The sequence below is a fragment of the Heliconius melpomene genome, chromosome 21 (genome assembly GCF_056956725.1).
Source record: "Heliconius melpomene rosina isolate 202511_hmr_F chromosome 21, ASM5695672v1, whole genome shotgun sequence".
NCBI lineage: Eukaryota > Metazoa > Arthropoda > Insecta > Lepidoptera > Nymphalidae > Heliconius > Heliconius melpomene.
Genome location: NC_140409.1, coordinates 3,968,629 through 3,995,426, shown reverse-complemented (window position 1 = coordinate 3,995,426; position 26,798 = coordinate 3,968,629). Strand labels below are relative to the sequence as shown.

Sequence of the window (26,798 nt, the reverse complement as noted above, 5' to 3'; positions counted from 1 at the left end):
TTGCGCTTTATCAAACAAAAATATATTCTAAATATAACATAAAATAAAACATCAACATAAATATTAGCCTACATATATCGTGTTTAACATTCTAAAGAAGGGATTTAAGAAGTACGCGGCAGACACGAAATATTTTTATGTACCGATAACGGACTAGACGTACTAGAGATATGAAAGGAATGTGAAAGGCATAAGTAGTGAATAAGTCATCGCCATAGAGGTATACGTTACAGATAATTCTTAAAAACAACACATCTTTAAAAAAAATCAGCTTCACGCTGTATCCCGCATATTAGATCCCGTTTATTTAGATATTAGCAGCCCGCACGCGGCTGTGCCCGCTTGAACTACGTGATTGTACATTTAATAAACAAAACTGACTGGTTGTCAAATGTTGATGTAAGAGAATAATTTAATTTGCTCGTTCAGAAACAGCCTTAAATATTAAATTATTGATTTAGGTAAGAATTTATAATATTCTATATAAAAAACTGTAATGATTGCATATTAACCCCTGTACAGTTTTTAAATTAGTTACTAATATTATATACTCGTACTTAAAAAATATTTGAGCAAATTGTGACCTTTACCTTTTTAGAAGTCGGTTGACAATGAGAACATTCTCTTTTTTTGAAGTTGGCTTAATAAAATGCAACGATTGAGTTCAAGCAATATAATTATATAAAAAACAAATTAATTAGAAGCCAGTGCAGTGTAAAGATGCACGTCCAAATATTCAAGTAAAGCTGTTTATTATATTACAAATTAGATGGCGGAGTACGAAGATAGATGGCGCTATCGTGTATATATATCTACCTTCACTTCGAAAGTATAAGTGAGGAACAAAACAAGTGAATGAAATAACACTGTATTGACAACGAGGCAAAAGACAAGCACCGTTCGAACAATGTCTTCTCATAAACCTAAAGAGCAAAAATCTGTTCCAAAGATGTCTACTCCTGAGCCTAAAGAGAAAAAATCTGTTCCAAAGATGTCTACTCTTGAGCCTAAAGAGCAAAAATCTGTTTCAAAGATGTCTACTCCTGAGCCTAAAGAGCAAAAATCTGTTTCAAAGATGTCTACTCCTGAGCCTAAAGAGCAAAAATCTGTTCCAAAGATGTCTACTCCTGAGCCTAAAGAGCAAAAATCGCTTCCCGTCGATAAAAGTGTAAAGGCTAAAAAATCGCCATGGCAAAAGCGGCCCAAGCCAGCCCATTCCGGAGTGCCACTTCCAGAGAAAATGAAGAAACAGATAGCGGAACTAGATTCTGATTTTTGGTTAAGGTGAGTAATTTAATACATAATTAATATAGATATAATATTATAATAATGTCCGGTTCGTACATGACTGTTTTTTTTATATAAAATAACAAAAGTGTAACATAGAATCTTCACAGAGTTTTCGTCGGCTAAAAATACTAATGAAAAACATAAAAATTCTATATCAAATGAAATAATCCATTTGACGGTCTCATTAATAACCTTACTTGTTTTCGGAAACCGCTAATCATATTTGTGTTCATTTTGACCTTTTCAATCCAATTGTGAGTATAGGGACGAATCATTAAAAATTTATCTTTTTTTATATTTCTATTTAGCATAATATACCTGAGTGGTTACTTATATATTATTATTTATTTATATAATAAATATTCATTTTAGTGCAGTGTGACTAACAAATTATTATTATTTTTACTAGATTAGTGTGTGTGCCTGTGCTGTCCCAGTAATGCGTGTTTTTGATATCCTTGGAATTGAGGAATAATTCGGGTATGATCTATTTAAGCTCCCAACACATGAGTTAAATCTTATTAGTGAATGTATGATAAATAAAATGGTGTAGAATAAAAGTAACACATTGTAGATTGAAATTTAAAACGTACGCGTCTTTACAAATACGCATCTTTTTTCAACCTACCTGACAAACTTTTATTTTTTTTTGTTAGTGATTTAGTTTTATTTTTGTGTTTTAATAAAAAATATTTGTATCTTTGTTTACTTTTTATGTTTTTTTTAACTTAATGTACTTAGGAATGTGCTGTGGTCACACAAGCCAAATCGGGCTTAAGACCGCGAAGAATAATTAATTTTAATGTACTTTGTTATAAATAAATAAATAAATAAAATAAATGTCTGTATGTTGATCCACAAATTTCTCGTAATATGAAAATCATATTGATATCCTTTTTAAATTAAATAATATAAATAATATAGAGAGGTATCAAAATGATATTACAACTTAGGTGTTCCATAACGTAAAAATCGGTCCTGTTTTAGAATTACCCACGTATTTATATACAATATGAAGGTTCCAGTAATTGACATGTATTTTAAGTATTTTTTTTTAATTACTTTTCGTTTCTACGTATTTTTTGTCATATTCACTTTTCCCACCAGCATGGTAGCAGCAAGTACTGAGTAACGGAAATTCTAATTTCAATATTATATTTGATAAGTACTATGCTCATTTAGGAACACAATTTATATTAAGAAAATAATAATATACAAAATCACAGTAGTATTAAATTTTTTTACTTTAATACTAGAGGTCAGTCGTGGCGCGGCAGGGGCAAAAACTGTGACTGTAAAATCGACTGGTTGTGGGTTCGATCCCCACTCAAGGAGATGAAATATTTATTTAAATTTATATTTCCATTTCATGGCTCTGGTATTGAGGCAAAGCGCGGCGTTGAGTTCCGTCTCTCAACTCGCAATGCCTCTAGAATTCGGCGGAAAGTGCAGAACGGAGTGTCTTAACACTAGGTTCCCTCTGCCTATTCTGCTGTGTGCGGGATATAAACTAATTTTTCTTGTTATTTATGTAAGTTAATATTGAAAGATTATTTTATGTTTTTTTATTAATAATATATATATGAAAAAGAAACAGCAAATTTCTTGTTCATATATTTTTCAAGCTATAAGAGCATTTATGAAATTTTGGTAAGTAATACCCACTGCACACATAAAAAGACGACATACGGTCGGTTATTTAATCTTTATTAAAACTACTAAAACTCAAACTAAAAAACTACTAAACTAAACTTTATTTTATCGGTTTATTAAAACGATATCAACTTGGTTTTTGCTATGAAAATGTTGTTACATGCTGCCGTTACTTGCTGCTTTGACCTTGTGTGCATTTATTTCTAAGAGGGTTTATTTCTAAACGTATATCCTCACTTTATTGTGATAGATGGGTGGGTATATTATACTTTTAGAGTAAGTTTTTTTTAAAGTAGTAACGGCTTTAAAATATAACTTGGCAATATCTGAAAATTTTTAAATATTCTTATATTGAATTTTGTTAGGCTGTTGCTCATAACTTGTGTATAATAGATAAATTAAGACAGTCCACTCCCCGCTTTCCGCAGAATTCTAAAGGCATTGCGTGCTGAGTCGCGTAATTCAACGCCGCACTTAATAAATAATTCATATTTAATTTCCTCGAGTGGGGATTGAACTCACAACCTGTCGCATTTACAGTCACATGCTGGTGGCCATGAGCCACAACTGGCCTCAAACCTTTTGTCAAAGATATAATTTTTTTTAAATTCATTTATTATTGTTTACTGTAATTGCTAGGCAAAATACTATAATCTATATTATGCAATGTTATTAAAACATATAAACGCAAATAAAATGGTGTAGAATACAAACTTAGCTCGCAATTCTGAGAATGTAGGCTGCTTTTTGTTCAGACAAAACAAAAGCCACCTTTTGTTTCACAGGATAGAACATTGTGTTTAATTAGAAAATACGGTAAAAAACTTAGAATAAACATGCAAAATCTCACGCTTTTATATCAATTTATTTAAGACTAGCGGCGCTCCCGCGGCTTCGCCTGCTTGAACTATATGATTATTCATTTAATAAACAGAATTGACTGACAACTATAATTACTTGTAATATTTTTTTCTTCTACATTATCGTAATTTGTATAAAGATTTTTGATTGTTTTGAATTAAAAATAAGACCAATGTTTATACTTGATATGTATTATAATATACATTGATGTGTAAAGCTAAATATTTATTATACTGTTAGCGAACTCGCGTAAAACAGGGTAGATATTTGTGAAAAAAACTATAAAAGAATTGTGTTAATCTTTATAAATAGTATTAGTATAAAAGTACTTATTCTTCAGGGTTCCACATCAGTTACTCCAGACCGTTAGTAAGGTTGTTGTAGCATTAGCTTGACACCGACTTCAAAATTATAAAATCTTTGTAAAATTATTTTTCCCTTTTTAGTTCGTTGTTAGAAGTCGGGTTTTTCTTTTTGTTATGAAATAATTTATATATGTATAGATGAACAGAAAATGAAAATTAATTCCAATAATAATTCAAAAGCAATCATCATAGCTAGCAACAGTTCTTATTCTTTAAAAAAGTAAGGCTTTATAGTTGTCAAAATAAAATTAACTTTTTGAAGTAATTCACTGTCTAAGTGGAGTTATTTTCAAAGTCAGGCTAAATTTCGCAAAGGAACCCAAACTGCGAATGATCGAAAGTATAACAATTGTTTGTTCTTTCAGGTCTTTATCGCCCTCTGGAATTTAGTTGCTATTTCAATTTTAACCGACTTCATAGTAACAAAATTTTTATTAATATATATAGCTATGACAGATTCTGAGAAAAAGTTATAGCAACACTATTGGCAAATATATTTATCATAATTACAAACGTATACATTGCATTCTTTTAATTCATGACTTAGTAAAAAATTAAAATCGTGACGTCAATTGCTCTGATTTGAAATATTTTAGTGACAAATACTGTCATTTAAAATAGGATGTTATCATAAAAGCTATTTTCTTTAATCTGATATTTTTTTTCTACAGCGTTGGCGTTGGTGATGTTGTTGTTGATGAAGCAGTATCAACTTTTATGCTGAATTAAATTTTTTATTAGCTGTGATTTCAACTAAATATATATATATATATATATATATATATATAATATAATATAATATAATATAATATAATATAATATAATATTCATTAAATAATAATAAAGATTTAAATTGTTAAATGTATTACTAATAGTGAATAAATTTTTATGTGTATATTGCGTTATTTTATTTCCATCCGTCCATCAGCCTTTTAAAGTCCACTGCTGGACCTAGGCCTACCCCAATGCTCGTCCTTTGAATCCAGCGGGTTTCCGCTGTCTTCTTGAGGTCGTCGGTCCACCTGGTTGGAGGACGGCTTGTACTCCTTTTGCCTAGACGTGGTCGCCATTCAAGGACCTTTCTACCCCATAGGCTGTCGGTCCTCCTGACAATATTTTATTTAAAAAGAATCAATTTTTATTTTATACTGGTTATAGTCCGATACTCACCATATTTACACAAATTTTACTTATCATCCATTTTCATTGACTTTAAGACGCAATGATACCGCTTTGTGGTTGAAGGTACCATCAGCTTATCTCATTAAACATTCATAGACTTATACATTTTTTTTTATTTGATAATAGAACATCCATTTTACAGAATAATATTTCTAATAAGTATGCAATTTTCACATTTGCTATATAGTGTATCTGATGTCTTAGTTCATTAGATATTTTAGATCTTTATTTTTTGTCTGTCAGAAAAAATGCTGATCAGGCTAAGAAACTTCCGTTTCACCTATTTGTTACATCTAGATTAAGTTCTATGTCTCTTTTTTGAATTGATGTAAACGAAAGTTGCTGTGTCAGAAAAAAAAACAATCGTAGATACGATTCTTTTTCTCTAAAGTGAAAAGAAAAAGAATTCACGCGTAAAATTTTTCAGGTATGCCACACCGGTCTCACTCACGACGGATACGCCTTCACATTAAAACGCCATTTCTTGTCTCTTCCACATCAGATGTTAAAGACGTTCCATTTTGTTTCGTTATCTAACAGGGTAAAACATAGGAAAATTGAATTTATAAACAGAACAATTTCCCAAGTGATTATTGAACCCACAGATTCCGAGTGCACAGTTATTCACAGTGACACAGATTTGGAAAAAATAAATAAGAAAAACAATATACAAATGTATAAAGGATATTATTTAAAAAGAAACTGGAAAGGAGGACTGATTTCATCACTGTTCTGTTCTCTTCATATTTTAGATTTCTTTCCACACGCATAAACCGGTATCTCAAGATCGATCTCTGACTTAAGAGTAGTTAATAAATACAGGCCTTAGTTGCTAATGAAATATTTGATTTGAAATAATCGGCGGAAAGTGAGGAACGGAGAGTTTTAACACTACGTTCCCTGTGCTAAGCTGAAAGAACATAATTAATATCACTTAAGGAATTTGTTTTTATCCGTATGCTTAGTATAGTTGCAGTTGTAATAAAAAATATTTTTCTGTTATTTATAGGAACAATATTAAATGTAGTAAGATTGTTATGTTCTGTTTGTACGTTAAGCTAGGGGGTATGCCACGTCATTAGCGAACCATTACTCAAGTTGATTGTGTAGATAATCTATATATATAAAAGGACTTGTCCTCACTGACTGAGGTAAGACGCACGCACAGCCATAACCGCTGATGGCAGAAACGTGAAATTTGGACAGATGTTTACTTTCGTAATCTGGACATCCACTAAGAAGGGATTTTGAAAAATTTTAACCCTAAAGGGGTAAAATAGTGGTTGAAAGTTTGTATGGAAAAAAAATTAAATCGGCACCGATTTTTATAAAATTTGAAATTTAGATTTTTAAAAGTATTTAATTGAATACGTGTTTCATCGTTTTCTAGAATTCTTCCCCTAGGGGTGCAAATAAGGGGTTGAAAGTTTAGATTAGATCTTTAAATCGCTACCGATTTTTATAAAAATCGAAACTTAGACTTATTAGAATTCACCCCTAAGCAATAAGCAGGCGAAGCAGCGCGCGTCCGCTAGTTTAATATATTACGCAGTAGAAAATACCTCTTATCATATTATGATAAAAGGCGTTTGGAATTGGTGGAATTCCACCATTCAACACGCAATACCTCCAGCATTCGGCGGAAAGAGGGGAACGGAAGTGTCTTAACGTGTACGGAGTGTCTTAACACTAACGCAGGAGTGGAGCTAAAAAAGAACTACTGCGTAAGCATGTCTAGAAGGTCCGCTCCAATTTTATGCACTTAGTATGTTTGGCTCGGATTCAACATGTTACGTACCAAAAATCGATTCGGAATAAACGAAAAGGTGTGGTTTGTTTCAATAACTTAGAAGACAAGGACATTCAGAAGAACTTATTTATTAGATTTTTATTGTTTGAACCATTTGAATCATTATTAGATTAGGTCAGTCATGGTGCAGAGGCACAAGCGTGTAACTGTAAACGCGACAGGTTGTCGGTTCGATTTCCACTCGAGGTAGTGAAATATTTATTCACGTTTATATTTCCATTTCTTTGCTCTGGTGTCGAGCTTGACACGTAATGCCTCCAGAATTCGGCAGAAAGTGGAAAACGGAATGTTTTAATACGAAGTTCCTTCTGCCTACCCTGCTGTGTGCGGGATACAACGTGAAGGTGATATGTTATTTTTTTATTTTATGGAGAATCACTTCGTCTAAACTAATCCAAGAAAACGATAATAGTTTATAGAATTAGGCATTCTCCCGAATATATTTCAAAGAGTTTCTAACTGCGCATCGCCACGGACGTAAGCATTGCATATCGTAATTAGTATAAATAAAGGGAAAGACGGGATAAGTAGAGGTTATTAAGAGATCTGTTCACTGCGTGTCCGAAGCAAATGTATGTGAAAGTGTGATTGCGAGCTTAAAGTCTTAATTCGAATCCAACATCGAAATCTTTTTGGGTATCTAATTAAACATGGCAGGGTGGTATATGATTTTAGGTTTGTAAAATATTTTACTTTTACTTTGTATTTTTGAGGCCAGGGGCACGAGGCTGTGACTGTAACGCGATGGTCGTGGGTTCGATCTCCACTCGAGGAAATTAAATATTTATTGTTGTCAGAGGAGCGGAGTGTCTTAACACTAGGTTCCATATGTTATGTGCGGGATACAGCATGATGTTTATTCTATTTTTTTCAATAAATGTAGCAGGGTGGTATCCTATCCTATATCTTATAAAACAAAGACTTCAAACGTTTCTAACTCTTCTTCTTCTAAACCACCCAACGGATTTTGAATCGGTTTTCACCATTAGGTCGAGCATTTCTCAGGGAAGGTTTATATATAGTTTATTATTTGTACATTCTTATGTAAATTTACATAAATAAGATAAATGTGTATAAAGTCCTACCCGTTGAGTCACTTTCGCGCATGCGCTGCTTTAATAGTAAGCACTATATGAAAATAATGTACTGGAGTATTGTTCCTCTTAATAAGATATACAAAAAAGTTTGCGACGGCATATTCGTATCTTTTAAGCATAACGTGTAGTAATCATATTTCTGTCTAAAATTAGTCATTTCAATATATTTTATATTATGAGGGATATTTTTCCATAATGATATTAATCCTTATCCTTTAAAATACTTTATTAATTTTCTACGTTAAACGAAGATAAAATCTGCTTTCTAAACTATTTCGAAATTGCGAATAGTTTCAGAGAAAAACGCATTTAATTGTTGACACATAACGCCGTTGACACATCAACTGTATCGAGTCATGTTTTACTTATCCCTTACTCTTAGCATATAAATAAGCATATTAGTTACGTTGGCCATTTAATGTAGATCAATTGATGATTTTTTAAGCTTAGATACTTTAGTTTCGTCATTTTGTGTAGCCCCTTCGATAGCTCAGTCGGTAGAGCGGTGGACTGTAGCGGTCCATAGGTCGCTGGTTCAAATCCAGTTCGAAGGTATCAATCACATATTGACAGTTTTTGCATATAATATTTTATCAATTATTTTTTATTACTATTTACAGTTCCATAAAAAAATATAATATAGAAACGTATACTAGACTAAAATACAACATAAAGATAAATAAAAAATTACATAATTATAACATTTTAATTCAGATTTCGTTTAACATCAGCTCTGTGAATCATTTTGGTTATTTATTTAATTACTGTAAAAATTGCAATAAATAGTGTTGGAATATATACATGGACTATAAAAGGACGTGAAAAGTGTAAAGTGTCGGCGATTAAGAACATATACTCGTATGTGCAAAAACAATGACAAAGTACCGGTGACAGTGTAACGGCCGAAAGACGGTTGTATTTGGTTAGCTGTTCGTTCGTTCTGACAGATTTATTGTTCCATTTTGCTACAAATTGTAAGGACGATTAATCTAGGAGTTTATTAAAAAATAAAAAAGCAAGTAATTTTGAAAGGGAACTGCGACACGACCGAAAGACGCCATCTAGCGGATAATAGGCGTAAATACTGTTAAAGAAAATCAATCAACTTGGTCACAGTTAGGCTAAGTGTTTCTTCCACTGACCACAAGAGGGCAGGAGTTATAAAAAAAACCAATAAAGATTAAAGTTATCTGCTGTAAGAGACGACAACAGAGGCCACTACCTGTATTAAGTCAAAACAATTACACTTTAGAATCATAGAAGAAATCGTAAATGCTCTTAAAAAAAATACGGTCGAATTGAACGATCAAAAACATGAAATCAGAGAAATGGGAAGAAATATTACTGAACAAGTATGAGTAGAATATTTGAAGAGAAATTTTCATTAATAGAAAAACACTACGAAAATCTAAAAGATAGAATGGAAAATCAAGAAAAAAAGATTCAAGCCTTAGAAAGACAGTTAAGAAAAAATAATTTGGTTATTTTCGGTATAGAAAACAACGAAAAAACATACGAGAGCCTAGAAAGAAACGTAATAAGCTGGTTAGAGCAATATCTTTCTGTAAAACTAAATTATGCCGACATTCAAGAAGTCAAAAGAATTGGAAAGAAAGATGAAAGAACACGCCCAATAGTAGTTACTCTCTCAACTCTAGGAACAAAAATAAAAATATTGAAACAAAAGAGGGAGTTAAAAGGTACGCATTATTACATCAAAGAAGATTATCCAAAACAGATACTGGAGAAAAGAAGAGAACTACAACAACGACTACAATTGGAAAGAGATAAAGGAAACATAGCTGTAATCAAATATGATCGACTTATTGTATGGAAAAATAATACTAATATACAGAATAATGGAAATATACAGAAAAATATACAAATAAATAAAAAGAACAAAATACAACAAAAGGATGTACCAGCTAAAACATCAAATAGTCTTTCAGAAGGAGTTATAAAACAAGGAAAATTAAATTTTGTAATTAATTCTACAAATAAGAATAATAATAAAACAAACAAGCATAGCAATCAAGCACCTCCTCCATAGTTAAAGTAATAAGAAAAGAAAAGAAAAAAAAATAATAATAATTAAAACAAAAAATCTTCCAATTCGGCTGGTCACCGCGGAAGAGTACGACCATTATACGTTAGATTATTATACAGGTGGAATTGTCAGCACCACTTTAAATGAAACCACAGTTTTAACTACTCTATAGAAGCCTAATATAATTTGGAGAAAAATAATTCCCAAAAATGAAAAAGTTATTTTTTCAAACAAAATAAATAATAAAATTATCGTTTTAAAATAAACCGCCATTTGTAAAGTATAACATAGGCACGCACACACTTACCTGTCAAATCGGAAACGTCGCACACGTATGTGTGCGTCACACTAAGTACAAGTATGATAATTGATTAATTTCTTAGGTGTGGGTTTGAAATATATTACCCTGTATGCAGTTTCAAAGAAAGAAGCGCTGCCTCTTCCACCTGTATAAGACTAAGATTAGATATAGCAACATAATAATGTTGTTACCAATTGAAAGCAAACGGCACTGCATAGAGAAAAATGGCTACTTTTGGAGGAGGCCTATACCCAGTCTGGGGACCTTGCCTGATATTAAATTACTACTAAATTAGTTTTATTTAATAAATAATTTAGAAAATTTTAAATAAGAAAATAGAATAATTTATAAATAAAATTAGAACAAAAGGTAACTAAAAAAAATAAAAATATTAAGTAAATGAATAGTAACAAATAATTAGTGTGAGAGTGTAGCAGAGTGTGTATTATAAAATACCTAATTAATAAAAGAAACAATTAATCAGCACTAATGTAAAATAAGAATAAGTAAAAAAGATCTTCTTATAACATATACTTAAATATTATTAGTAACGTGTAGATAAAATAAATAAGTTAGAAAGTAAACTATAATAAATTAGCATTAAGTTTGTAACTGTGGCAACGGTAAATAAAAGGGGTTATTATTATTATATTATAGTTCAGAGGAAGAAATGTGAGAAATTTTACAATTTATAATTTATTTGTCTACTAACAAGTAACAGTAATGTATTTCCACGCGAAATAGTTGGTTACATCTTTCGTTAAAGTTTTCTGTCTTTTGTTGTTATTTATTTGTGTTTATTTTAAAACAATTGGAAAATCCTTATTGGAACTACGAAAATGCGGGTTGCATTAGGGTTTAATTAATTTTCACATTATCTTATGTGCTTTGTAAACATAGATTATATGAATAATTCAGTAGTTAAAGCGGGCGAAGCCGCGAGCCTGTCGCTAGTAGCCAATAAATACAAAATCTTTAAATGAGTTGTAGCCTATGTATGTGTTATTCTGATATATCTATATATATAAAATCGAAAGGTCACTCACTCTTCACGAAATCTCAGAAACTACATGTGCTAGGAATCTCAAATTTTGCATAGGAGTTACTCATAGGACGTAGGTGCTCGCTAAGACGGGAATTTGCAATATTCGATTTCTAAGGGGATGTTTTTGGGGTCAAAAGTTTGTATGAAACTTCGTTACTACAAATGCTAGGAGTCTCAAATTTTGCATAGACGTCACTAGGACGTAGTCATGGAGACAGAAATTAATAATAACATAGTTCACGCGGGTGCAACCGCGAGCGGGCCGCTAGTAATACTATAAAGTTATATTATAGTAGTTTCAGTGAACATGAAACAAGCATCTATAGTCACTAGCTATCCCATTTATAATATTAGGGTGTGTCTTAAGTATTGTGTATTTGTCATAATTTGTTTATAAGGAAAACATTGAATGAAAAATCTTCGTTCTCTACTTTTTATCCAATTTTCGAGACATTGGCGTAACACAACAGTAGCGGAACCCAACGCTGCATCTTGTCTTGTTACCAGAATCGACTGAGAATCGAACTCACAACCTTCTTTGATACCGCTATGCCACAATGGACTAATAATTATTTTCTATTTTTATCTAAAAAGCCGTGTGCGATAAGTCTAACAATATAGTGTTTGTTTTTATATTATGTTTTTCTGTATTTGTTTGAGCTAGTCACCGTTTTCGTATATTTATTTGAAGAAACGCAAGCTATGATTTGCACAATATATAACGTAATAAGGATTCTATAAGGATTTATTTTTAGCCCGTCTCTTCCTCATTCATTCATATAAATGATTCAGCATTTTCGTAAGACAGAATGTTGACATAGTACTTTGCTAGCGTTTACTGATTTTTAATATTGAGAAAATACATTTTTTATCACATTTCTTCCAAATTAATAGAAAAATATTACTTAAATTTATTAAAAAATATTAATAAAATTATAGTAGGTTCCCAAATTCACATAGTTAGAGTTACTTCAAGGTACGGTGTCCTCTCTGTAGACGAGACTATGAACCTACCTACCTACTCGTATGTACCTATTTGGAGTTTTCGGTTGAAATGTCTTTAGGCATGCTAACGTAATAAATAAGAAATGGCAAAACTTCAAGAGGATCCTGAAAATTGATTTCATTTAAATAATATAAATAACATTGCGATACACATTACGTTCCATGAGTCTAATTTTATCGTTGACTAGCGGACCCGGACGCGGCTACGCCTGCTTGAAATATAAGAATATAATTTCTATAGAAATATAATTTCAATCTAGATGAAATGCTAAAAGTGACTATTATATTTATTTTCATAAGGATGAATATCAAAATGTCGCGATAACGGTCGCGTAGCGACGACGACGGTTGTTATTAACATGGCAGAATAAATTGCATGTCAAATTAGAAAGTATTTTAATTTATAAGTATATATGTGTAATATAATATTATATAGCCTATAGCACTTCTGAAGAATGCAGCTTTCATACAAAACAAAAACAAAGTAAATCGAACCAGTAGATCCAGAGATCTTAGCGTTCAAACAAACAAACAAACAAACGCCTCCGCTTTATTATATTACTAGTGGACCCGGACGCGGCTACGCCTGCTTGAACTATAAGAATATTTTCGCGTCGGTCATACTCATACTATGCCGCTCGAAGGCTAGGTCATTTCGAATCAGTGACATCTCCTTAATTATTTATTAGAATGTTATACAGTACACTATAATTTCAATCTAGATGAAATGCTAAAAGTGATTATAATATTTATTTTCATAAGGATGAATATCAAAATGTCGCGTTAACGGTCGCATAGCGACGTGACGGTTGTTATTAACATGGCAGAATAAATTGCATGTCAAATTAGAAAGTACTTTTAAATATATTGGTTTATATGTATAATGTAATGTTATATAGCCTATAGCACTTCTAAAGAATGCAGCTTTCATACAAAACAAAAACAATGTAAATCGGACCAGTAGATCCAGAGATCTTAGCGTTCAAACAAACAAACAAACAAACAAACTCTTCAGCTTTATTATATTAGTATAGATTAAATTATTAAAAACAATTTTAGGCAAAGTTGTTTTTAAGGCGTATTTATATCTTAATCTTGATAATAGATGAAGCTACCAAAGTTAAACAAACACTCTATCCACATATTTTTTTCTTTACTTACAAGAAATATTTTGTATTAGTCATAAATTTATCTTTTCCCATTCAGGTAAAGTAATGGTATGACATGGTAATCCATCCAGCAGCTATATAGTGTTTCAATATATGAACATAAATTTCTTTACAAGTGAAGAATCTTTATAGAAAATATGAAAGAGAAAGAGAGGGTACCTCCTAAGCGGCGTGACGGGTGAAAGGGAAGAATAATCTCGAGTATTTGGCAGTTCACAGCTCAGCGCTGGTTGTTATCCGCTTAATATCTAAAATAAAAATATATTTACAGGCACCCTGTATAAAAGGTTGAACTTCACTTCGAATTACTAAGGAAAGGCTAAATGTATATTCTATACTGTACATATATTAAATACTATATTGTTATATCGATACTAATTGCAGTTGAGGACATCGTAGTAAGCGTGCGACTGTAAGGATAATTTGTGGGTGGTTGTGGGTTCTATTCCAACTGAAGGGAAAGAAACATTTAATTTTTAATTTCCTCGCTCTGGCGGCCACACGACACGCAATGTCTCAAGAATTCAGCGGAAAATGGGCAACGGAAGTGCCTTAATGGGAACGGAATGTTCCCTTCTATGTGTTGGATATATTTTGGAAATTGTTTATTTAATACTTATAAGTATAGCGCAAAACATTATGTATTTGAATAATTATGAAATATATTAATTTTCCTTTTTCGCAATCGGATGAATACATCGTATCTATAAATATTTAATGACAGCGAAATTAATCATGACTTTTATTTATTTTTAATATGAAAAGAAAATAGGAATCGTTTTGTTCTTTGCGAGTTCATTGTTTCATCTGAAACAATCTACGTTATTAACATACGAGTATAGTATATTAACTTTTTACTTTTATTGAAATATTTTTTGAAATTTTATACAAAGAAAAATATTTTAACTGGAACAATGCGTTATATAATATAATATTTACGTGAGAAAGGGGATATTTATATTATTTTATATAAGTTTTGTGCCTTTAATGGAAGGCCCAATATAAATCCAATTTAGTTTTTATACATATTTTATGTATTCCATTTGCCTATTTTTACGTCCACTTAGTTCCATATAGCTAAAACAAAAGCCCGTAATGGCAAGATAGGATTTGTCTATAGATTCTGATGTTATTGTATTGACAAATAAAGGAACACCTTAGAGCTTAAATAAATGGATATAAATATTTTATAAGATTTCTTTAGATATTGACTCTCATTTTAATATGTTATTTATTTACTATTCTGCATGATGCATACCCTAAGCAGAAAGAATATATTGTTAATATATTCTCTTCTTCTTAATTTTAAGATATTGCAATTTCATTGACGGAACTTCAGCACCGCACTTATCTTGCACGATAGCAAGAAAAAAATAATTCCCCCGATTTCAGATTGAACCCACAAGCATTACGTTTCAGTTCGGCTGTCAAATGCTGCGCCACTGCGTCACAATACTATAAATATTATTTTTTCTTGTTTTTAACTAGCATACTTTTTACTAGTCACTAATTAAAGAAAGATATTGTAGTCGTTCATTCCGTCAACCTCGAGTTTATCTTACTCAGAATAAACCTCATTGTAATAAATTAAGGCAATGCTAATTAACAAAATTTAAATTTCAAAATTTCTATCTTGCAGATATGTTTGGATATTTGACGCTTTCTTTAGCTTTACAAAAATATTGGATCTTCTTAATTGTCTTATATGCTAAAATTAGTTAAATTTTCTTTTCTTTACTGGTAATTAATTAAATATTGTTTTTGTTAAACTAAATTAATTGTCTAGTTTTTTTGCGTCTACAAATGTCATGCACCACTATCATATTTGAAATTAACGCCAACAGTCAGAAATTGCTGAAAATCATTATTACTTTAAGTACCCATTAAGTAACATTTCATCATGTTCCGGGGCTGTTGTAACAAGCTTTTGCTCCGTATTGGAACTAATTGAACATGTTACACTGACCTGACATGGTGATGTTCCAGAGCATCGAGGCAGTAATCGGATCCGCTATCCCTTTAAGGTGTGTTGTGCTGGGCAGCCAGAATGCAAACGTCGTTTCGCCATTTGCACTCACAGTGTCAACATTTGTAAGGGTATAAGTAAAAGGGTGTAAGTATAGTTTTGTCGAAAATGTGTAGTGATTTGTTGGTGGTGTGACCGATGAGTGATGATTTTAGATTTAATCTTATTTGGAGTGGAGATTTTTGTTTTTTTCAGAAAAGAATACAATGTCAGGTTCGGTAATTCAATTATAATTTTGCCTTAAAAATTAAGACATTCTGCAACGGAGTGGATATTTATATAAAATTGAGTTAAATAGATTTGAGAGTAGAATTGTTTTTTTTAAATTATATAATACTCATTTGCTTGGCTAAATACTAAAAAGTAAAAATACATTTTTATATTTTAACTCGTCTCATAGTTATAATCTTTATTATTTTTTACTTTCGTCTATATTTATCTCTTTTTTTCTCTCTTTCTTTCTATTTAAAGAAAATACAAATGTCATGTATGAGGATAAAACAAAGAATCTAGTCAAAATATATAAAAAAATACTTTCAATTAACAAATATAAGAATATCAATCCAATTATATAGATAACATTTTGTCCAATTTTCTGGTAACATTGCTGCAGCTTAACTCCTAAGGCTTGTCCCACGGGGGCGTTAAGTGAATTGTATTGTATTCAGTAGTCAATAGCAATCAAATCTACTATTGATCGAAGCTTAATTTTTTTCTTCTTTTCATTTAATTTACTATTGTATTGTACTTGGCAAAGTAAATTGAATGAATTCTTATTGATAATAATACGCATAAAATAACATTTTTTTAATAAAACCTCGACGAGTTGAATAAGTTAAGTTTTTTTTATGGAATTTTCAAAATACAATATAGTTGTTATATCTCATTAATAAATATAAGTTATAATATAATTTTAAGTATGTATATTATTATTTTTTATTTGTACAACATGAGTTTTTTATCTTAATTTACCATTAATTAGTTATTGTACCAAAATCAATTTGTTTTGTCCGAGCCCTTACATTTCATATATTTATCTATGGAGCCGAAATTTTTACTTATACCCTCGATGCCGTCGAAATACCACCTTTCTCAAAGTTCCGCAAGTTACGAATACTCTGGACAACGAAAGCTTTAATGAGCTCATACTGTAATATATATAAACTCGTATCTCTTTAACAACTGATCAACTCTTCAAATGTTATTTTGGCCAGATAATTAGAATAGGTGGCGAAAATTTGAAATAGAAGTTAGGTTGTTGGGAATACTGTAGGCAAGAGGTAGAGAACTGAAAAAAGAGGTGAACTTCTCTTACACATTCCGCGAGGGGGTGAGGTGGCAGTCGATGGCAGAAATTAATGGCAAAAGATGGTATTCGTGCTTGTAAGACGACTACCACCCACAATTATTCATCATGATGGACGCGACCAAGAACAAGAAGTACCAATAATATATTTTAACACTATTTTGAGACCGTCACGGCGCAGGGGCACAAGGGTGAGAATGTAACGAGACGGTTATGGGTTCGATTGTCACTCGAGATAATGAATTATTATTTATTAATAATTTCATTTTTCGTTCTGTCACCAGAGTGCGGGGTACAGCATAAACCTGGTTTATTTATTTTAACACTATTTTGGTGCAAGATAGACTAAAAATAGAGAAGATATTACAAGCCATACAAAAATCTTGTTCTGTTTTTTAAAATTTTCTTTATTTTAAACAAGTAGAACTGAGTAAAGTAAAAGTGTTGCTGACTGCTGCATTGCCCGAGGTTGTCAAATAAAAGTCACTGAAGACTTTTATAGTCAAAGATGCAAGTTACAAACATATGATTAAAAAAAGAGAAAGTAGAGCAAATCAGTATATTACTATTTTTATTTTTTTTATATAAAAAGTTTAAACATACGTCTGGTTGCGAGAAAATAAATGAAATTTAAGATTATTATATTAAAAATATAGAAATATATATATTATATAAAGAACTCAGTACTATAGATAATATAATGAAAATAAATAATTAATATTTATATTTTGTCTGTAGAGTTTGATTTAACCCTACAAGGCCCAATTTATATTATGTGCGTGAAAAAAATATATAGGTTGTAATTAGTGATCAGAAGATAGGGAAAACTTATAAATGAAAACAAAACCATATTTTACGGAAAAAATAACTTTTTATTTTAGTTCCACATATGGTACACTGAGCCTTAACTATATTTTTTTCGTATTGAACTAGTACATATTGAATTGCTTTGAAAATAGTTTCCTATGTACTTTTTCAACCTTTTTTTCAATTGTAACTTATTTAAATGAAATGACTATTATGTCTGACATCACGAGGAAGTAGGATTAATGTTTATGGTTTTGGTCTTTGCCTTTTGTTTTCAACCTTGTAAGGTTAACATTGTCTCCACTCGTAGGAATAAAAAAAATCATTTTTCCCCTTAGATAACAAGAGCGACTGGACTACTTAATGTTTTCAAAATTGGGCGGTGCGTCAAGAAATGTGTGTTTTAACACTAGTTCCCTCTGCCTACTTTCTCTGTTTTACCAAGCTAATATTATATAGCTATATTTTGATTGAGGATCAGCCTGCCACTATTATACGTACTTAGAATTAATTTACATATATTCGAGTTTAATTTCCTTTGTGCTTGCGGAAGACAACCAGACTGGATTAAATATACGACGGAATTTCCATATTTATTGTAAAAACTTCTACAGCGTGAGTAGCAACTTCTCTGAATGATCGATGAAGAAAGTGTAATATTAAGAAAATATTTAAAAAGGAACAGCGTGACGTGGTTTTGGGTTCGATTCGCACTCGGGGAAAATAAATTATTCTTTATTTTCCCTATCCTATGGTACCTATCAAAACAAAACACAGCGTAGAGTTCCGCTACTCAAATCGTAAATTAGGTGAAAAATCGAATGTCTTGACACTATGTTACCTTAGCCTACTATACATACACCGTAAAGCTAAATATAACTACACAATGAAAAATATGGGGAGAATTAAAAATTTATTTTCAAGTCTATACTTAAGCACTTCTTAGTTTTCATATTGTAAACGTAAAATCAATGAGACAATGAAAATTTACGTCCTAAAATAGTTATTTAAGTATTTATTTATGTTATAATTAATAATAAAATTTTATTTTTATACTCTAAATTTGTCTGTATATCGTTTATTAAAATTATACGTACTAAAAGGCTCCTAAATATTTATCAAATTATCAAACCTATATCTATCTATAAGAAAAATAATATTTTATAGTAAAATTCAAAAATGAATAGTAATAATGGTATTGGAATTTAATATTGTTTTGTTATTCTGCGTAAAGCGATATCTGAATATCGGAGAGAAAACTGTCACGGCATATATATGTTTAAACCTGAACGTTTACACAGTCAGCCTCGGTCCGAGTTGATTGCGCTATGTTCACATGTGGATATTTGAGAGCTTGGAAAACATTTTTAGAATTAATTTAATTTATCGTATTCTCTATTTTTAACGTCACGTTGTATCCCGCACAGGGTAGGCAGGGGGAACCTAGTGTTAATATACTCCGTACCCCATTTTCTGATGAATTCTGGAGGCATTGGCGGAATTCAACGCCGCGTTTGACCTCGACATCAGAGTGAAAGAAAATGGAAATATTACAGATTTCATTTTTTTGGATTTGGAAGCGAACCCGCAACCTGTCTCGCTTACAGTCACACTCTTTGCTACTGCGCTACGACTGGTCAGTAATTGTCTATTTATTTATGCTGTAAATAGAGAACGTTGAGTTATTTAAAATGTTGTTCTTTTGAGTTTGTTGCCTTTTGGGTTGCAGTAATATTTGATAACAATATTCTAACTTTAATAACTGTGTGATCGTTAGTAGTTAGTTAATACTGCATGGTTGTTATTAGTTAGTTAGTTAGTTATAAACAATAATATTTTATGTATTATAAATTAAGAATTAACCCTACAAGGCTCAATTTTTATTTTGTGCGTGAAAAAAATATAGAGGTTGTAATTACTGATCAGAAGACAGGGAAAATTTAAATAAAGCCATATTTTACGAAAAAAAAAACTTTTTATTTCAGTTCCACATTTGGTACACTGAGCCTTAACTGTACTTTTGAACCGACTTCTATAAGAAAAGGAGGTTATCATTTCGACTGTATTTTTTTATGTTTACCTCATAACTTTTGACTGGATGAACCGAATTTGATTTTTTTTTATTTGAAAGGTAGTGCTTCCCATGTGGTTTGATTTTTTTTAGTTCATGTCTGACAATGCTATCTATGAGAAAATCCCATAAGTCTTAAATTTGCATTAGGTATGTGCACGACAAATAGATGAATAACTACCTTAATACAACAACCTTAATACAATATCAAATTACTAAGCCTGTTTGTCTTACTTGGTGGACGTACTAGACGTGATGATTGTGAATTCGATCCTCGCTCAAATATTCATATATATATAAAACTATAAATAATAAGCTGACTCTGATATAAGCACGTAACAAAGGGGCCTAAAAGAGAGCTCTTTTAATTGACCGAATCGAAACCATGCAGTTTCTTTCTTTGAGAGCCGTCTTCTTTGAGTGCATCGCTTAGTGTGACAAGTAAAACACATCCGGCTGCATCTCGTTAAATATACGAAGACGTACTTACAGTCCACCTACACACTACTATATTATGAACAACTTACTTACTTTTTTATATATATTTAGTTCTAACGAGTGCCGAGAGGCCAGTGGTGTGAGGGCACAAGCATGGGGGTGTAAACGTTGCAGGTTGTGGATTCGATTTCCATTAGAGAAAATGAAATATTTAATGTTTTCATTTCCTGGCTCTGGTTTCGAACAGTGGTGTTGAGTTTCGCCACTTATCACGCATGCCTGATTCTCAGGGTCACTCTGCATGCCTTACAACGAGCCAGATGCAGCGTGAAACCACTAACTAGTGTCAAGACACTACATTCTTCACATTCCGCCCGACTACGGGACATTTATGTTGGGCGGTAGAACTCACCGTAGAGCTTTGTAACTATTTCCATCCATCCAGTGGTAATCGAACCCAAAGCCATCGCACATATTGTCAAACAGCCCACTCTTCCAGAATGACAGCGTGTTTTATAATTATGTATATACTAGCGGCCCGCTCGCGGTTTCACCCGCGTGAACTATGTTATTATTAATCTCTGTCTCCATGAGTACCTACGTCCTATAAGTGATGTCCATTCAAAATTTGTGACTCCTAGCATTTGTAGTAACGAAGTTTCATACAAACTTTCGACCCCAAAAACAACCCCTTAGAAGTCGAATATTGCAAATTCCCGTCTTAGCGAGCACCTACGTCCTATAAGTAACTCCTATGCAAAATTTGAGATTCCTAGCACTTGTAGTTTCTGAGATTTAGTGATGAGTGAGTGACCTTTCGATTTTATATATATAGATAACACAACTATACACACGTAACTAAAAAAAAAAAAAACAAAATAAAAGCTTATTTTGTTGATTGATTTGAAAATTGAAAATTGATTCGATTGTGAATGTTCTCTTCCTACTCGCTAATTAATGAACCGACAGTGCAGTACACTCAGGTGCCGAGGTTAATTGAATCGAACGTCATGTTCTACTTCAACAGCACTGAGACAGATATCGCAACTTCAGTGACTCGACCAGGCCTTCGTGGTACAGTGGTACAGCGTAAACGCGAGGGTTATGGATTTGATCGTTGCTGGATATTGTTTCGGAGAAAAGCGGGATTTTTTCCTCTGGAATCATTTACTAATGACTTATTAAAAAATTAAGTAAGAATTCTGAAAATGTGTGGGAAAATTCACGAAAACACATTTAAATTTTGGGCAAAAAATCAGGATGTTCCGCCAAAATAGGGCGTCTGGCCGCGCTGGTTTGATTCCCATTCAAGGAAAGATTTATTTAATATTTTCATTTCTTGATCTGATAATAAGACAAAACATTATATATAGCTTGAAGCTACGAAAAAAAATAATAAGAAAAAATAACCAATTCAGTATTATTTTCTGATGCATATAAGATTAGACATTCGAAGCTGAACTGGATATGCTGAGTGAGTCACGTTATTTCCGAACAATCTCCGCCATAACGCACGGCCTCAGCTGGCGATAAGGATCCAGTGAGGTGGAAACGGGTAAAATCAATCCAAATATAAGGATTTTTTTATTTTGATAGCGATAACAGATATCACATTTAGTTGTTTTTATGATTTTACCAACTTAGTTTTGATGTTTAAGTGTTTGAATGGTTATATTTTAATAGATATTATCTTCTTATTGTTATTCATTTAATGACATTATATTTTTTTAGCATCACACTGTACTCCACACACGTAGGCAGAGGAAACATAGAGTTAAGAAACTCCGTTCGTCATTTTCCACTGAATTCTGAAGGCATTGCGTGTTGAGTGGCGAAAGTCAATGATATTTGTCTCGACACCAGAGCGAAGAAAGAGAAATATAAATTTAAGTAAATATTAAATTTCCTCGAGTAGCGACCGAACCCACTACCAGTAGCGTTTACAGTCATACTTGCGATGTTACGCCACGACTGGCCGCGCTTTGCTTAACCAGTCAACCATGGAAACCAATATCATGGAAAATCTTCCTGATAAAAATTGTGTAAAAGTATTGTTACCCAATAGTTGTATTACCCATACATCATTCATACAATACGACAAAATTGCTAAATTGGTTCAATTTACTTGTATACTAAGGATATACAAGGTACACGCGATAGCCCCCATGTGCTACGTATGGGGACGCCTGCGACCGGCCGGTGTACCCTATACCTTCCCCAGCGATATTACGAAACTTCAGCAAGCAATAAATATCGATTTTGACATACGGTTACATATATTTATTCTTAGAGCTATATTTTTTTAATTTAATATTATTTTGGATGGTTTATATAGTAACATATATATAAGCTTCACGTTTAGTAACGAATGATAGGTATAGGGAACCTTGTATTGGGTCTTGTTACCAGAGCGAGGACTACGACTATAGAGTTTTTGGAGGCAGTTTGGAGGGATTTAAAATGTCAAGAAACACAGCAATTCTTATATAATTGTGTGCCCCATTTTTACCAGAGATGTCACCCTGCTAATGCTATCTGATGGTCTGCTTTTCTAGATTTGCTCCATTTTAAAGAGAAACTTTTTTAGCTTTTGCTATACAAATAAGATTTAAAATATCAATATACGTATTTACAAAACAGGTATTATAATCTTAAATATTTTTAGGCAAACTTATTTTTACCTAAAATATTTTAAGTATATGATTTTTCAAATTCTTTATGAATTTGAAAAATCTTCTTGTCTTGATATATTTGATATAAAATATATGATTTGGTTCATTTTACAATGGCAGTGTCGGCTATATCCTCACGAAGGGTGAGGGGACGAGCCAATTGAACCCGCACTCTCCCCTCAATTACTATAAAAGACGTATTCGTAGTATAAACGTGAGGTGGGCACTACCATTCTGCAGCATCTTCATTTACATAAAATTGATAAGAAATGAAATTTCTAAGTGGTGGCGTAAGGGCACAAAGTATTAATGTACTCGCGACAAGATGTGTGTTCGATTCTCACTCGAGGAAATTAATTTTTCATATCTTAGCTCTGGTGTCTGGTGGGTACTTAACACACAACTAGGTTCCATCTGCCTACCCTGCTGCGTATGTGACTCTAAAAAAATACCTACCAGTTTTTTCTTCAATTAGAAAAAAACTTGTATAAAAAGATATTTTTAAATCAGTAAAACATGTTTCAACAACAATATTGATTATTTGCAATTGCATAATCATCAGAATTGAAGACGTAATCCAAATATCAGGAACTTCCTGTTAAATCGAGCTTCCAAGATTCCACATGCACTAACACACGGCAAGTCCAATAAAAGCTTGTAAAAAGCAAAGTTTTTTTCGCATCCGGAAATAGAGTATAGCGTTATATAAAACGAGGAAGTCAGCACATACATCACCAGTGACCCAATAACTGGTAGGTTCGACTTATTAAAGGTTACGTAATGAGCCACACCTTTTTTTTTTTTTTATGGAAAAAAGACAAGGCAAACGAGCGTTCGGGTCACCTGGTGGTATCACCTTAGGGCTAAAACCATTTTTTTTTCAGCTTCACGCTGTATCCCGCACACAGCAGGGTAGGCAGAGAGAAGAAATCTGGAGGCATTTCATGTTAAGTGGCGAAACTCAACGTGCAAAATTGAAAATAATTATTTTAATGATTTTGAAAATATTAATTATTTTATTTCTTCGAGTGCTAATCAAACCTACAATGTGTTACATTTACAGTCACATGCTTATGCTCCGACTTTTTCTTAGACTTATCGTATTTTTAAAAATATCCTTGATTTATGTGTCTTCAGTGTCTTTATTCGAGATGAATTTCCATAAACACGAAATTCTGACATATTATTATTTGGGCTTTACGTTCGCTTTTTTATATTAATACTAGCGGACGCGCGCAGCTTCGCTTGCGTATTTAAGGATGAATTCTAATAACCCATGAAACATGTGTTCAATGATATATTTTTAAGAGTCTAAATTTCAAATTTTATAAAAATCGGTGGCGATTTAAAGATTTTTACATACAAACTTTCAACCCCTTATTTACACCCTTAGGGGGAGAATTCTAGAAAACGATGAAACACGTGTTCAATTAAATACTTTTAAAAATCCGAATTTCAAATTTTATAAAAATCGGTGCCGATTTAAAAAAATTTCCATACAAACTTTGAACCCCTATTTCACCCCTTTAGGGTTAAAATTTTTCAAAATCCCTTCTTAGTGGATGTCCAAATTACGAAAGTAAACTTTTGTCCAAATTTAACGTTTCTACACACAGCGGTTACGGCTGTGCGTGCGTCTTACCTCAGTCAGTGAGGACAAGTCCTTTTATATATATAGATATATATGGCGTGAGAATCAACTTATAAGTTACTCTTTTCTATTCACAGTTAATAGAACGGAAAAACATACAAATACTATGATTTCTCCCGTAACCTTAAATGGCGGAATCCTAAGCTGCGATACGATTAACAAAATATATATAAATTAGAACATTAATTCAAGAGATATTAGAACTCACAACCACCATTTTGAAACAGATCCATTACCAAATGTACCACTAAGGAGAAGGAACTTGACTTATCGATACTAAATTTGGCTAAACTATCTATATTGACATAACCTCATATTATACATTGGTTTATCGTAGACTTGTTTTTGCGACGCTGCCTTACGTAACTTTATATGATATATAATATAAATGTTACAGCCATTTTATGTGAGGAGGATTGAGTTGTATAATTTGGGCTCGAAGGGAACCAGATCGGCGCTCGGTCGATAAATTATTTTTACCTTAACTCTAGTGCTGTCCGTGGTAGGATTTTTTAAATCAGCTTCACGCTCTATCCTACATGCAGCGGGGTAGGCAGAGGGAACCTAGTGTTGATACATTCCGTTCCCTACTTTCCGTTGAATTTTTCGAGGTATTGCGTGTTGAGTGGCGAAACTCAGAGCCGCTTAGTGCCAGAGAGGAAATGAAAATATACATAAACAATAATTCATTCCCTCGAGTGGAGATCGAACCCACAATTGTCACACCCTTGTTGTGTCTGATTTTTTTAATTTTTTAAATGTGTATATTAATCTATTTCTGTCAAACACTTAATAACAGCCTTATATAAACTAAACTAAAGCTATAACTCTTAATGGCGTAACTTAACTCAAAAAAAGTCTTTGGGTCACCATAAATCATATAAAGAACAAAGAAAATATTAGCCTTTGTTTCCGCATTGTACTGTAATTTCTATACATTTTTAGTGACGCCGGAAACTTAATTGACATAACAAAGGCTGAATAAAAGACGTACGATGGTATAATATACATAAATTTCCAAAGCTTAAATGTGATTTAGAAAAATATTTTATTATTTCGTAGTGTATTTGAGTTGTGGATTCGATTTCCAGACAAAAAAATAAAATATTTAATATTTTCATTTCTTCGCGCTGGTGTTGAAGCAAACGCGCTTCGCTGTTGCGTTTGTTTTTGAGTTGACTTCTGCCACTCAACACACAATGCTTCCAGAATTCAGAGGAAAAGTAGGGAACGGAAGTGTTTTAATGTGATCAAAATGTATTAACATTAGGTTCTCAGGTTCCCTCTGCCTACCCCGCGTATATGGTGCTATAACGTAAGCTAAAAAAATTAAGTTTAAAAGTGCTTAAATAAAAAACAATATAAATGATTTTTTTGATTATTTAAACGTTTATACCTACTTATAAATTAAATTAAATCAATTTATAATCCCCACTTTCTGCCTCCCGAATTCGGCAGAAAGTGGGGAACGGAGTATTACACTAGGTTCCCTATGTCTACCCTGACGTTAGCGGGATACAGCGTGTATCTGAGTTTATATGTATATTATTACTAGTGGACCCGAGCGCGGCTACGCCCGCTTGAACTATACGAATATTTATTAAATATATTAATGAAATTATTTTCAATTGTCAATAGAGAGATGCGTTAAGCAAGCTCATTTTGGGTGACGTTTTCTAACAACAAACTTTGCAAATTGTTGCTTAGCAACGACGGTTGTTATAAACATGGCGTAATAAATTGCATGTCAAATTAATAAATATTTTAATATATTGATATATATCGAAAATATTAATAATATGAGAAAAAAAAGTATCCTATGTTCATCCCGGGACCCTCAAGTATCTAATATGAGTATTTTATCACAATTAAATTGGCGGTTTGGGCCTGATTGCGTAAAAGACAGACAGACAGACAGACAGACAGAATTACTTTCGAATTTATAATACAGGTATGGATATTAATAATTTTTTTGGAATTTATCGAACCTATAGAAAATCCA

General features: G+C 32.2%; 2 protein-coding genes and 1 non-coding gene across 4 annotated transcripts in view; 2 read left to right on the top strand and 1 right to left on the bottom strand.

Moving 5' to 3' along the window:
* The window catches only part of LOC146526897 (frequenin-2), a 147,745-nt gene that overhangs the window by 104,703 nt on the left and 16,244 nt on the right, over positions 1–26,798 (bottom strand). The window lies entirely within an intron of this gene.
* Positions 828–4,937, top strand: LOC146526899 (uncharacterized). The gene is made up of 2 exons (XM_085206592.1): positions 828–1,284; positions 4,841–4,937. Exons 1-2 carry the CDS (start codon positions 908–910, stop codon positions 4,896–4,898), a joined length of 435 nt encoding a protein of 144 aa, XP_085062718.1. The 5' UTR covers positions 828–907; the 3' UTR covers positions 4,899–4,937.
* Positions 8,738–8,812, top strand: TRNAY-GUA (transfer RNA tyrosine (anticodon GUA)). Its single transcript has one exon. It is a non-coding gene; the product is annotated as a tRNA-Tyr (tRNA).

Coding starts and splice junctions, on each gene's coding strand:
- LOC146526899 (XM_085206592.1), top strand. CDS start 908: ATGTCTTCTCATAAACCTAAAGAGCAAAAATCTGTTCCAAAGATGTCT. Junction 1,285..4,840: donor GATTCTGATTTTTGGTTAAG/GTGAGTAATTTA, acceptor TTTTTTCTACAG/CGTTGGCGTTGGTGATGTTG.